The sequence below is a fragment of the Carassius auratus genome, chromosome 13 (assembly GCF_003368295.1).
Source record: "Carassius auratus strain Wakin chromosome 13, ASM336829v1, whole genome shotgun sequence".
Taxonomy (NCBI): Eukaryota; Metazoa; Chordata; class Actinopteri; order Cypriniformes; family Cyprinidae; genus Carassius; species Carassius auratus.
In genome coordinates, this window is record NC_039255.1 from 13940527 (window position 1) to 13952706 (window position 12180).

A 12180-nucleotide genomic window follows, 5' to 3' on the forward strand; every position below is an offset into this window, starting at 1 on the left:
AACCTTAACCTAAATTAATAAATGCTTAAAATGACACCAAATGTATTAACTAATAGTAACAAACTCAACCCAATTGTTTAGTATTACCCATTATTAATACTTCATCCAAATGTATGAATGTTTGAAAACTTTTTCCTTAGCCATGTTCATTTTGATTCCAATTCTAGATAAGATACTAACGTAGTTTTTGTGTTTCCTGCAGGGGGCCATTTTGACCACCATGCTGGTGTCCAGGAACTTCTCAGGTGAATGTCTCATTAGCTTATACGAGTACGTATGAGTGAGACTTGTGCTCATGAATTTGAGGGTTCAGTATGTTACGTTTATGTAGTTCTTTTGAAACTTTTGATTTTGTAATCTGGCCCCACTTTCCAGACTGCATAGACGCATCTGGGCTTTGCTTTAGGTTGCTTTGTTAGGATACAAATTAGGTAAGTTGTCCTTGTGATACCGGAAAGGCTGTGCTTCTGCCTTGAGTAAGCCTCTCCAAAACGACATGCTCTTTTGTCCAGTAATGGGTCGGCAGCACACCAGTCCCGCCGCCCCCACCACCAGCACAGCTGCACTGGCACAGGAAGGTATGTGAGATGGGAGCTAGGGGGCCGTTGCCCACTTTCAGCCTCAGCATGTGACCAAGGGGAGCCTGCTATACCCTTGCCAACACACGGGCACTGAAACTCTTCTGAGAAGCTACTAAATACATAGCATACACTCCAGGGTTTGGGTTCGTTGACTGAATTTAGAATATTTTTAACTCAAGTGGAAGTCTTGAGTGAAATTTAAGTGAATTGACAAATATAAAACAAGCTCAAATTGAAATAAAGTCCCTCCCATCCCTGAGACACATTTGTGTATCCCTTTGTGCTTCATGACATTTGACCAAAGTCTAGGATGAAAGATCCCTTTCCTGTCAAAGGCGACCTTTGCCTTCAGCCTGCACTGAATGTCTTTACGAAAATGCTGTGAACTTGTCAGAAGATGTTTTGTGTCATTGTCAGCAGGTTGGGATGGTAAGAAGAGTATTATGCCTTCCAAGTGGTGGAAACATAATGCATTATGGGTTTGTGCTCTTGGTGATGGTCCAGGGATGCTCCGGTGGAGGTATTTCAGCCAGAGTCACCTTAAGGAACGGTGTTATACTTAAGAGTTGCATAACAGATAAAGTTGCCTTGTTTGATGTTGATGGTTTCTTAAGGTGGCTCGTTCTCCTTGTATACCTCAGTCCAAAGTCAGGTCGGCTTTTGTTCAACCAGATGCACTGAATTTGTGGGTGGATTCTGGCATGCATTTGCCTGTTGTAAGAATGAATATCTACATCATGTATGTATTAGCATGCTCTTTAGGGAAGACTTGTTGAGAAGAACCACTCTAATGAAGTCTTCACAGTGGGGATCGCTGTGGCGTCCCTCAGAAGTACCTTTCAGCATGTGTTCAGGTGTCTTTGTGCATGGAGCCCCCGAAGAAACAGAAACCACATGTCCTTTTGTCTTTGTTTATTGCTTAGTTTTTTTGCCTCTTTTCTCATGCATCTTATTCGTCTTGTGAATGCTCTGCCAAGTGCTTCTGTTGCTTTACAACACTGATACTTAATAGTTGCAACGGTTTATTTAAGCCTCAGAAGTACATATGATTTAATAATCAGAGGCAGTTGTTGACGATGTGATAGACTGTAATATCAGCCAGGCCATTTAAATTAACTGCTATCTGGTTATTTTGAGAGCATCGTCCAAAGAGTATTACCACTTATGAGTTCCTTTAATTTTAGCAAATTTGTGAATGTCATGTCATCGTAAGATTTTAAGAAGTCTCTTGTGTTCACCAAGACTGCATTTCTTTGTTCAAAAATACAGTTAAACAAAATTTTAGTTAAATATTATTACCATTTACCATTAACTTTCTATGTTAAAATTTTTAAACGTAATTTATTCCTGAAATGGCAAAGCTGTACTTTCAGCAGTCATTGCTTCAAAATCATTCTAGTATGCTGAGAAACAACTGTTATTTGAAATAGAAGTATTTAGCAGTGTAAAAGGATCTATTGTCGTTTTTGATCAATTCAATGCACTCTTGCTAAAAAAAAAAAAAGTAATCTTACTTACCACAAACTTTTGAACAGTACTTTGTCCATGAGCCACCAAGCATTCTATTGGAAATTGCATTGACTATCTAAAAAAACCTCTTATCAGTCCACCACTGATCTCTTTAACTCATGCTAAGTAGTTTTTGATCCATTCCGTGCTATCAACAAGTGCAGCACACAAACTCAGTTGACCCCATTATACAATTGTAATTACAAGACCAGTTTAATTAACAGTTAAACAGGTCAGAAAAAAGGACTTATCGTCCACCCACTCAGTCCTCTAATGAATCAGCAGTTCAGCTCTAATGTGCTAGAGTGAATTGAAACAGACATTGGCATTGGTTTGTCAGATCTGCATGGAGTCTTATGCAGGAGAAATGCCTTCAGTGATGACAGCAGGCCAAACAGGAGATGCCTCTGCACAGCATGGACCCAGCATGAACAGAAAATCCTCTAGTTTTACTTTGATTCGCTTGATTCTTTTGTTTGCCACTGCTATTTTTCTTTTAATCTGTTTTAATAATCTGTTGATTGATTTATCTTACTTTTTCCCTTTGCATTCTTTCCTACCTCTCTCTACTTTAAAAGGTAAGAGAATTTAGGGATGATGCTTAAAACGTCTGCTTGTGTCCTTGTATGTTTTTTTGTTTGTGCATATGTGTTGGCATTGGGTCTCATTAGATCACCTTCGTTTTTCAAAAACCATGTTTCTGTTTATGAGAACACAGAATGAGATGTGTTCATAAAATGAAAGTTTCATATCAGTCTGATCTTTCACATTTCTTTGTGGAGACAATCTTCTTGTCAGGTCATGGTGCTCTGGCCTTTGCTTATGCTGCATTTCACTGCCCTATGGATGGTTATTCTGGTCCTGTGACTCGTTTCAACCAGTGTTATTTTACTATTATTTGTATACTATTATAGTATTTATTCATATTTTGGATTATTTTTTCGTTTAAGTTTTAGTAATTTCGTTTTGTGTTTTCATCATTTTTTCTTAGTTTTGTTTAATTTAAATCGATAGATTGAAGATGGAAATTTAATTTATGTAGTTTATTTCAGTTAATGCCTAGGAAACATTTCATTTTATTTCAGCTATTTAAAACAATTATACATATTTTTAGTTAGCAATACCATTACACTAAATGAGCGACATTCCTTTTCAGTAACTATTCAGTTCATCAAATGTTTGAGCATTTCTAATGTTTTTTGTTTTTGTTTTTTTGTTTCTGTTTTCTCTCCTCTCATCTTTCAGCATGTAAAAGTTTACTGAACAAGAAGTCTGATGGTGTGAAGGTAAGCCCCACACACATTAAAAAAATTGTTCTCATTACTCAAGTTTTTGTATCAGCTTTGGAATCATAAAATATTATGTTTTGTAACAAAGAAATGCAGAATTCTACTCCAATTTTTAAACCAAAATGATTAAACACTCACTGTTTCTAATTTAAAATGATTAGCTGCTTACGTTTTTTTAGGCTGATATACTTCAAGGTGATCTTGAATAATATCCCCCCAAGGAGGCCTAAGCAAAAACCATGCAGCATATTTAGACTATTCATGGTATTTGCACATTTGTTAGTCCTGAGTCATGGCAAAATCTGTTGAAGCAGAGAGACTTACTCAGCCCTGTGCCGTCTCTGTGCATGCAGTGAATCGTCGGCCTTACACCAAGCTACCGAGAAGCAAATACTTCAAATGAAAGAAGCCTTATTAATATTAATAATTTCAGATTTCATCAGTTTAACATTTTCAACTGTTGCCACTAAACACCTCTGTCACATCACACATGGCTTTGCAACTTCTTGTGGTTGTTTTTCTTCTCTCTGTGGGATCTAACTAGAAGCTTTAATTTTTTTCTGTGTTCACTGGCCTGTTTCTATGCTTCCCTCTTTTGCCCTCCTCTGTTTCACCCTGTTCAGAAAAGGAAGTCGAGCTCCAGTGTTTATTTGATGGTGAGATCTGTTCCGTGTCTCTCCCCTTTTTCTGACTCTCGCTCAAAAATGTCTCACTCTCTGGCTCTTTTTTTTTTTTTCTTGGTTGAGATGCTCGAGAGTTTGTTTGGGTCTTTTATTTGTGTTTTTTGTCTCATCATAGGATCATCAAACATTAACAGAGTCATGTTCACCCATTCAACTCTGTTTTATTACATACATTTATATTGAAACTCATTCCTCATGACCATTGCATCAGTGCTTTCTTGGTTTGCCAGACCAGGGTTTCTCCTTGACCTAAGTTTGGTCTGTCTTCTGCAAGTCTACATCCTGTGAGCTTCCTCCAGCTCGACTCGCTTCAGTTTCATGGGCCTTTTAGAATCGGTAGCATGTAGCCACTGTATCCAATTTTAACTAGGGATGAAGTTTGCGCAGAGTGGACAAAGGACTCTTACTTGGTGCTCTTCGACAGGAAAGAGAGAATTTAAATGGGAATTGGAAGAGACTGTCTAAAGACACAGACAAACAAGCCTTTCTCTTCTGGAACTCCCCTTTTTTTCCCACAGTCCATAGTGCGTCAGGCGATTTCTGTTGCCATGGTAATAGCTGCAGTGACTGTGACATCAGGTTTGTCCTAACAAGTGATAAGCCCCTTGTTGCGATAAAAAAAATATATATAATTATATATATATATCTTATTTTTTATTGTGATGGTTTAATTTAATTATAATTATGTTTAATTAATTTGAATTAGGCCACAAAGTAAATTAGAGCAGCAGCAGTTGATGTCTGTGAGTTGGACATGGCATGGTTCTGTTTTAGTGTCATCACAGGAGAAGCTCAGTTCTACATTTTTATTATCTAACAAACATCATTGAGACGTTTGTGCATAAATTGCCATTTGTCATGTCTTGAGTTTCTCCATCAGTTCTGGACATAAGCACACCCTGACCTCAGTTTTACTCCCCTCTCGGCATTCATGGTCCGTATAATCAAGCATCCAATAACCAATTAACTATTTGTGGTCTTGAAAACAAATAATAAACTTAAAGGTCACCAAGTCCAGTTAGTGATTCCAGTTAGACTCTTGGATACAATAATTGATCATCGTTAAAATCTTATATAAATTATAGATTTTTTTAAAGCTTATATCATATATATTATATATATTAAATAAAAATTGTTTTATATTAATATTTAAAATTCTTTGTTAACATCTAAATGTTTTAAATCGATAGAAAATAGACATATTTTTTCAGAAATGGGGTGATAAAGTGGCAGCTAGTTTGTAGGTCATCCAATGAAGTCTGAATGCATAAATAAAGCAGTTTCCTTTTCTTTATGGCTCTTTTACTGCTCTTGGCTGCTGTTTGGCTTCAGGCTGTTTGATCAGTGTTTGCTAACCTGTTGAATCTTTCTGTAAGGATTCTTGAACCTTCTTCTCAAGAATCGTCTCTTGTTTTACCGTTGCCTCTTTTCTTTCTTTCCTATAGTCAGACTTTGTTCTTTTTTTAATCATGAGCTGTACCCTGCATTGATTCACAGAGTCAGAGGTCTGAGCGTAAACTCTTCTCGCCGAAGCTTTTCACTGCATGCACCAGTGGACTATCGGGGTCTTGTGGCTCCATGACAGTAACATTGCCAACAAAAGAATATATTTTAAAAAAAATGTAAATACCAAACACTTTATCTGTAGCCTTGAAACATTTCTTTGATTCTGATTTGATTCTGTTTTTTATTTTATTTTTTGGCACTGGAGGAGCTGTTGTATCCATCTTCATGGATATATTCTAATATATATAGATATATTTACACATTTATCTACACTGTTACAAATTCTCTCCACATAGATGTTTGAAAGATGCTTACATACACATTTAGTGAAATTACTTTATTATTATTATTATTATTATTATTATTATAAAAAAAAAAAAAATTAAAGATAATATTTTATTGAACCATTACAAGTCCACTGGCCAATTTTATAGTATAGCAATAAAGGACATAATCCTGTAAAGGAAGTTTACTGGCTTTTGTACAGCATCCATGTTTTTGTCAAGAACTGTAATGTGATTTACAGATGCATGAGAATTGCTTTCATTTTGTACTATTATCTGCCATCAGTAGTTTTAATCTTTAATTCCGTATAATCTGCATATAATCTCTCATAAAAACAAGACCACAGTGGAGCGTCTCTCATTAAGTCAAGTACAGCTAAAACTGCATTTTTCATCAAAGTGTAATATTAAAGGTGCTCAAGAGTGTTACTTCTCTTACTTCTAAGCAGATTTACCCATACAGGTCCTCTTACGTGCTGTACTGTGGCTCGAGGCGTCAAGTATGAGCTGAGGCTGTCGGTTCTTGAATGGCACTGAACAAAAGTCATTTTGTGTTGTCATTGTTTTGTTTTTGTTTTTTATTTTTTTGCCCCAGCCACAGACAAACAACAGCAAAAACAGTGTAGTAAGCAGCAGCACCAAAGACAGCAGCATATCATCCACTGCACCAATGGTACCTCATCTTAACTTTTTATTTCCTTCACTCATAGTCTTTCCTTTTCTTAGTCCTTAAGTCTATGTTTAGTAAAAGGCTTTATCAGTTCGTCCCATACCTGTTGTTTTGACTTCCACCACCCATCGCTCAATCCACTCAGATGAAGATGTGTGACGTTGCTCATGGTTTTTGATGAGCTGAACTAAAACATCTGGTTTGTGCCTGTGGATTTCTCTCTGGCTTCCTATTTTACCCAAACAAACTCGCAGGAGAAGTTTGACAGTTTAACAGACAAACCCTGTACTTGCTCTCCTCATATTAAAGTGAGATAACACCTTTTTAGGCTAGTGAAATGTAAATAAACCCTAGTTGCACCTTCTCTTAATCTCAATCGAGTGTCCAAGGGTAAAACAGGATCATTTTATGTCGGGAAACAATGCTGTTCTGTTTGTTCTGAAGATGCAATCCCTAACTTTGCATTATGGTTAATTGCTACTTTGACTGACGAATGGCTCTTACTGGTACGGCCAAGTTTATAGCCTTCACAGGACATGAGACATCTAAAAGTCTGAGATAATTATATATCATCAGTATAAAACTGAATAAAAACTATTTAAATACCAAATATTTAATTGATATATGTGACGCTGGACCACAAAGCTTAAGTCAGTTTCTTTCAGACTTTTGGGCACTACAGTGTCCCTGTCCTCATGCTACACTGTGTTTGACCAGTGTGCACTTCTTGCTCACCCCCCAGACCTTGAAGCCGCTCGGGCTGACAGACGATGAGGGGTTTTGTCTGAAATGCATCAGAGGGAATGAATTTGTAATTGCCTTTCAGCATGTAGGGACTGCATCTTCAAGTCTGCGTTGACAGGTTGCTTATTAGAGGGTGTTGTGTTAGTGGTGGTGGAAATAAAGTAGAATCTAATGCGCAAGACTGTTTGTTTATATGTGGGGTGTGTATGTGCAAAGGTGGGATCAATGCTTTGTTTTTCAGGAGAAATAACATACTGTGGCATTGAAAGCTAACTGTTTGTGCAGTGTTAATCATTCCTGTTATGTCTGTGTGCTGTTGGTGACTGGGGTTGGTCTTGGAGAGAGTCTCGTCAAGCTTAATAACTACTGTTTCTTCCACTGTGTTTCTGTGGTTAACTGTACCCAGTCCTTGCTTGCATATCCACTGACCTTCAATTGTATAATGTCCTTCTTTACAAAAATTGTAGTTGAGTACAGTGGTCTCAAAAGTATTTAGACACTTAAAGGGTTAGTTCACCCAGATATCAAAATTATGTAATTAATAACCCTCATGTTGTTTCAAACCCGTAAAACCTCAGTTTATCTTTGGAACACAGTTTAAGATATTTTATATTTAGTCCGAGAGCTCTCAGTCCCTCCATTGAAGCTGTGTGTACGGTATACTGTCCATGTCCAGAAAGGTAAGAAAAACATCATCAAAGTAGTCCATGTGACATCAGAGGGTCCGTTGGAATTTTTTGAAGCATCAAAAATACATTTTGGTCCAAAAATAGCAAAAACGACGACTTTATTCAGCATTGTCTTCTCTTCCGTGTCTGTGTGAGAGAGAGTTCAAAACAAAGCAGTCTGGATATCCGGTTCGCGAATGAATCATTCAGTTCACCAAATCTAACTGAATCATTTTAAATGGTTCGCATCTCTAATACACATTAATCCACAAATGACTTAAGCTGTTAACTTTTTTAATGTGGCTTATACTCCCTCTGAGTTCAAACAAACCAATATCCCGGAGTAATTCATGTACTGAAACAGTACACTGACTGAACTGTTGTGAAGAGAGAACTGAAGATGAACACCGAGCCGAGCCAGATAACGAAACAATAGACTGACTCGTTCACGAATCAAGAACTGGTTGCATCAGTTTTCAGATCACCAGTGGTTCTTTCAGACAGTTCGATTCAATAAACCGGTTGAACAAAACAGTTCACCGGTTCTTTTGCGCTCGACGTAATGGCGTCATTTGCGATGATTGCCCTTGATTCAAGCCTTCGGTTTACCCGCGCTCATAACACTAGCACAGAATAATTTCAGAATCAATCACCGAAAGAATCAGTTCAGTTCAGACGCTCTGTGTGTCGGTCTGCTTCACACTGAATCACACATGCGTAGTATCATCAGCTCCAAGGTTCACGAACGGACGCGTCTGACAGAAATGGTTCTTGACCCTTGAATGAGTCAATGTTTTGTTCGTTATCTGGCTCGGCTCGGTGTTCATCTTCAGTTCTCTCTTCACAGCAGGGATAACTCCGGGATATTGGTTTGTTTTAACTCGGAGGGAAGTATCAGCCACATTAAAAAAGTTAACAGCTTAAGTCATTTGTGGATTAATGTGTATTAGAGATGCGAACCGTTTAAAACGATTCAGTTCGATTTGGTGAACTGAATGATTAGTTTGCGAACCGGATATCCAGACTGCTTTGTTTTTAACTCTCTCTCACAACAGACACAGAAGAGAAGACAATGCTGAAAGAAGTCGTTGTTTTTGCTATTTTTGGACCAAAATTTATTTTTGATGCTTCAAAAAATTCCAACAGACCCTCTGATGTCACATGGACTACTTTGAAGATGTTTTTCTCACCTTTCTGGACATGGACAGTATACCGTACACACAGCTTCAATGGAGGGACTGAGAGCTCTCGGACTAAATCTAAAATATCTTAAACTGTGTTCCAAAGATAAACGGAGGTCTTACGGGTTTGAAACAACATGAGGGTAAGTTATTAATTACATAATTTTGCTATCTGAGTGAACTAACCCTTTAACACCTAACATATATGAATACCACTGCGTGTAGAATTTATTTTTTAAATATAGGCAAACTTTATTATTTATTGATTGATTATTCATTCATTCATTTACATTAATAAATACATTTTTAATTTGGATATTGGATTGTTATTGATATTACTATTTATCAAACAACAGACCAAATAGTATTTATTTTAAAGAAATATAGCACAAAATATAGCACACATTTATAAATATATTATAAATAAAACCACATAACAAACAAACAAGTGTAATAATAATAATTATTATTATTATTTTATTAATCACTATATCTGGACACCACACATTTTCTGATTGATTGATTGCCAGACATTACTTGATCATGTTCATTATAACAAAACACCAAGCCAAGTGGCATTTTATTTTAAGAAAAACAGCACAGACGTGTTTATTTATTCATTGCTTATTCATATTAATTGATTATTGTTTATTATTTTTATTATTTGATTAGCTTGTTACTGTTATTTCTGGTAAGCAAACAGTTAAAAGAATACAACGCAAGCTCGTTTATTTGTTTGTTTAACACAAAAACATGCAAGCAGATAATGGCAAATATCACTTTTTGTACATTTTGGGCCACTGTATACATATTAACCGAAGTAACTCAAATGCAGAATTCCCCAATGTCAGTGTTTGATGTACATTCATGACAATCATGACAGTAGTACAGTCTCATCATGCTAGTTGTGGAGTTGGGGTCCCTGCACCCTCTTTCCTCAGTCGTGCATGGTAAACTCTCTCCTGCCTCCCCCCAGGAACCACAGACCACTGTCGTGCACAATCCAGCTGATGGCATCAAGGTAAGCCACCTCTTTTAACTCTATACTGAGCACCAGTCATTTGAGCTACTTTCCCAAACCTTCACAAATATAACTCAAATGAAAGGGGCTTGCCCTCATGCTGGGTTGGCTGGTTTGTGCAGGGCTTGGTGTGTTCCTGTGAGAGCTCAGTTTGTGTGTGAGGGTGTGCTGGGGTATATCTGTGCTTGCGGGTGGTTCTTTATATGTGTGTATTTGCTGATTTACAGTGTGTGCACATTATATTGTTCTATATATTTCTATACGTTTTCCTTTCATACTGCGATCAACCCTCCATCTTGCACATTGTCTCTTTCTCTCGTCACAGGGGTCTACAGAGAGCTGTAACACCACAGAAGAGGAGGACATGAAAGGTAGGAAAGGTACACTATCAGCTCCTCATGTATTCTGCATGTCTTTCTCTTGTTCTCTGGGATCTACAGAATGGAATGTGTGTCTATTGGTGTATCAATTAAAAAGGCCATTAGAAATTGTTTTAAAGGCCCTTTTTACACCTGATGTTTAGATCTGTCCTGTAACAACAAATTTAGTGGGCAGGATCAGGGTCTTTGATGTTGTGGTTACTATAGTTCTGTGCAAAAGTCTTAGATTCTTCACCAAAACGTTGCTTTCAAGACTATTTGTATATTTTGCCTAAGTGTCAGTAGGTAATATCAGTTTTAGATTTCCAAACATTCCTTTTGCAAATTGTAATTATCCACTAAGATCATTGTTTGACCAAGTAGTCCGATATCAGATGGTGTCATTGAAACATTGATATGAGCTCTGCATCCACAAACTTGGCCCTGGAGGGCCACTGTCCTGCAGAGTTCAGACCAACCCTAATTCAACACACCTGAACCAGCTAATCAAGCTCTAAACACTGCAAGATATCACCCCTCCAGGATCTAGTTTGCCCATCACTTGTCTAAGTCCATAAAACTTTGACAACTTCAAGATGCTTTGAACAACCTGCTGGCAAGCTGTTCAAAACTATATGAACCTCTGTAGCTAAGAGAATTGGTGCTGGTACAAAGATAAAAATGGTCAAACTAAATTTTGATTTGACTTCGCTTCGGTTTGTTCATGGGATTATTGTGGAAAACATCCTCACACTTTTTCAAAAGTACTTAAAGGGGTAGTTCACCCAAAAATGAAAATCGTCATAATTTACGAACCCCATCTCATGAGTAAAATGTACCTATTTTACAATGTTGGTAATTTTGTATCAAAACATACATTATGATTTGTATGGTAACATAATTAAAAAAAAGGCAAGCATGAAGGTTCATCCTTAAACCTAAACATTAAGGGCTTAAGCAGATTGTACAAAATGTATGAATGAGATCGTATTAATTTTATCTGAATTTGCCACCAATTCACCAAAATATGAAAGTTACGAACTGCCACGAGTGTGTTCCATTTACTCACCCTCATGTTGTTTTCTTCTCAGTAACACAAATGAATGTACTTTTAATGAAACCTGACAGATTTCTGACCCTCTATTGAAAGCCCATTGAGGTTTTATAAAGTTCATAAAGATGGAAAAATGAAATCCATGCATCTAACTAACATAGCATTTTAATCCAAGTCTTCTGAAGAGACACGATCACTGTATATGATGAACAGATTTAATTTAGCTTTTATTCACGTAAATAAAAGTGTGTGGGGGGGGGGGTGACTACCTCTGAATGTGATTTCAGTAAAAGGATTATGAAATGCTTTGGACAGAATTTATTACCAGGTATAAATGGGGTCAAGGGTTGTACACTTTCCCAACACTTAAAGAGAAATAGTGGTAATGAGGGCCAGAGGGAATAAATAGATTACAGATACAGGCAAGTGAATGATTGACAGTGAGATTTATTCCTGTGCGGTGAGAGGACCTTCATGGAATGATAATTGCTTTGCGTGTGCATTGACCTCCAGCTCATCAGCTGTAGATACACTGCTGGTCACTACAGCAGCAGTTATAGTACAGTATAAGACACCAAAACAGCGTCAGACTGACTGATCTTGATATGCTGTGGATGCCAGAGTTACCATG

General features: G+C 37.2%; 1 protein-coding gene across 34 annotated transcripts in view; it reads left to right on the forward strand.

Annotated features, from left to right (window-relative positions):
• The window catches only part of LOC113112733 (calcium/calmodulin-dependent protein kinase type II subunit gamma), a 66871-nt gene that overhangs the window by 45569 nt on the left and 9122 nt on the right, over nucleotides 1–12180 (forward strand). For 4 of the 34 annotated variants that reach the window (XM_026278525.1, XM_026278538.1, XM_026278534.1 and 1 more), the window contains exons 12-17: nucleotides 203–245; nucleotides 513–578; nucleotides 3336–3376; nucleotides 6448–6525; nucleotides 10092–10136; nucleotides 10462–10516. In XM_026278525.1, coding sequence (XP_026134310.1) covers nucleotides 203–245; nucleotides 513–578; nucleotides 3336–3376; nucleotides 6448–6525; nucleotides 10092–10136; nucleotides 10462–10516 — 328 coding nt within the window. Of the gene's footprint in view, nucleotides 1–202; nucleotides 246–512; nucleotides 579–3335; nucleotides 3377–4002; nucleotides 4036–6447; nucleotides 6526–10091; nucleotides 10137–10461; nucleotides 10517–12180 lie in introns of all 34 variants that reach the window. The other 30 variants (XM_026278526.1, XM_026278536.1, XM_026278547.1 and 27 more) reach the window with 19 other exon arrangements.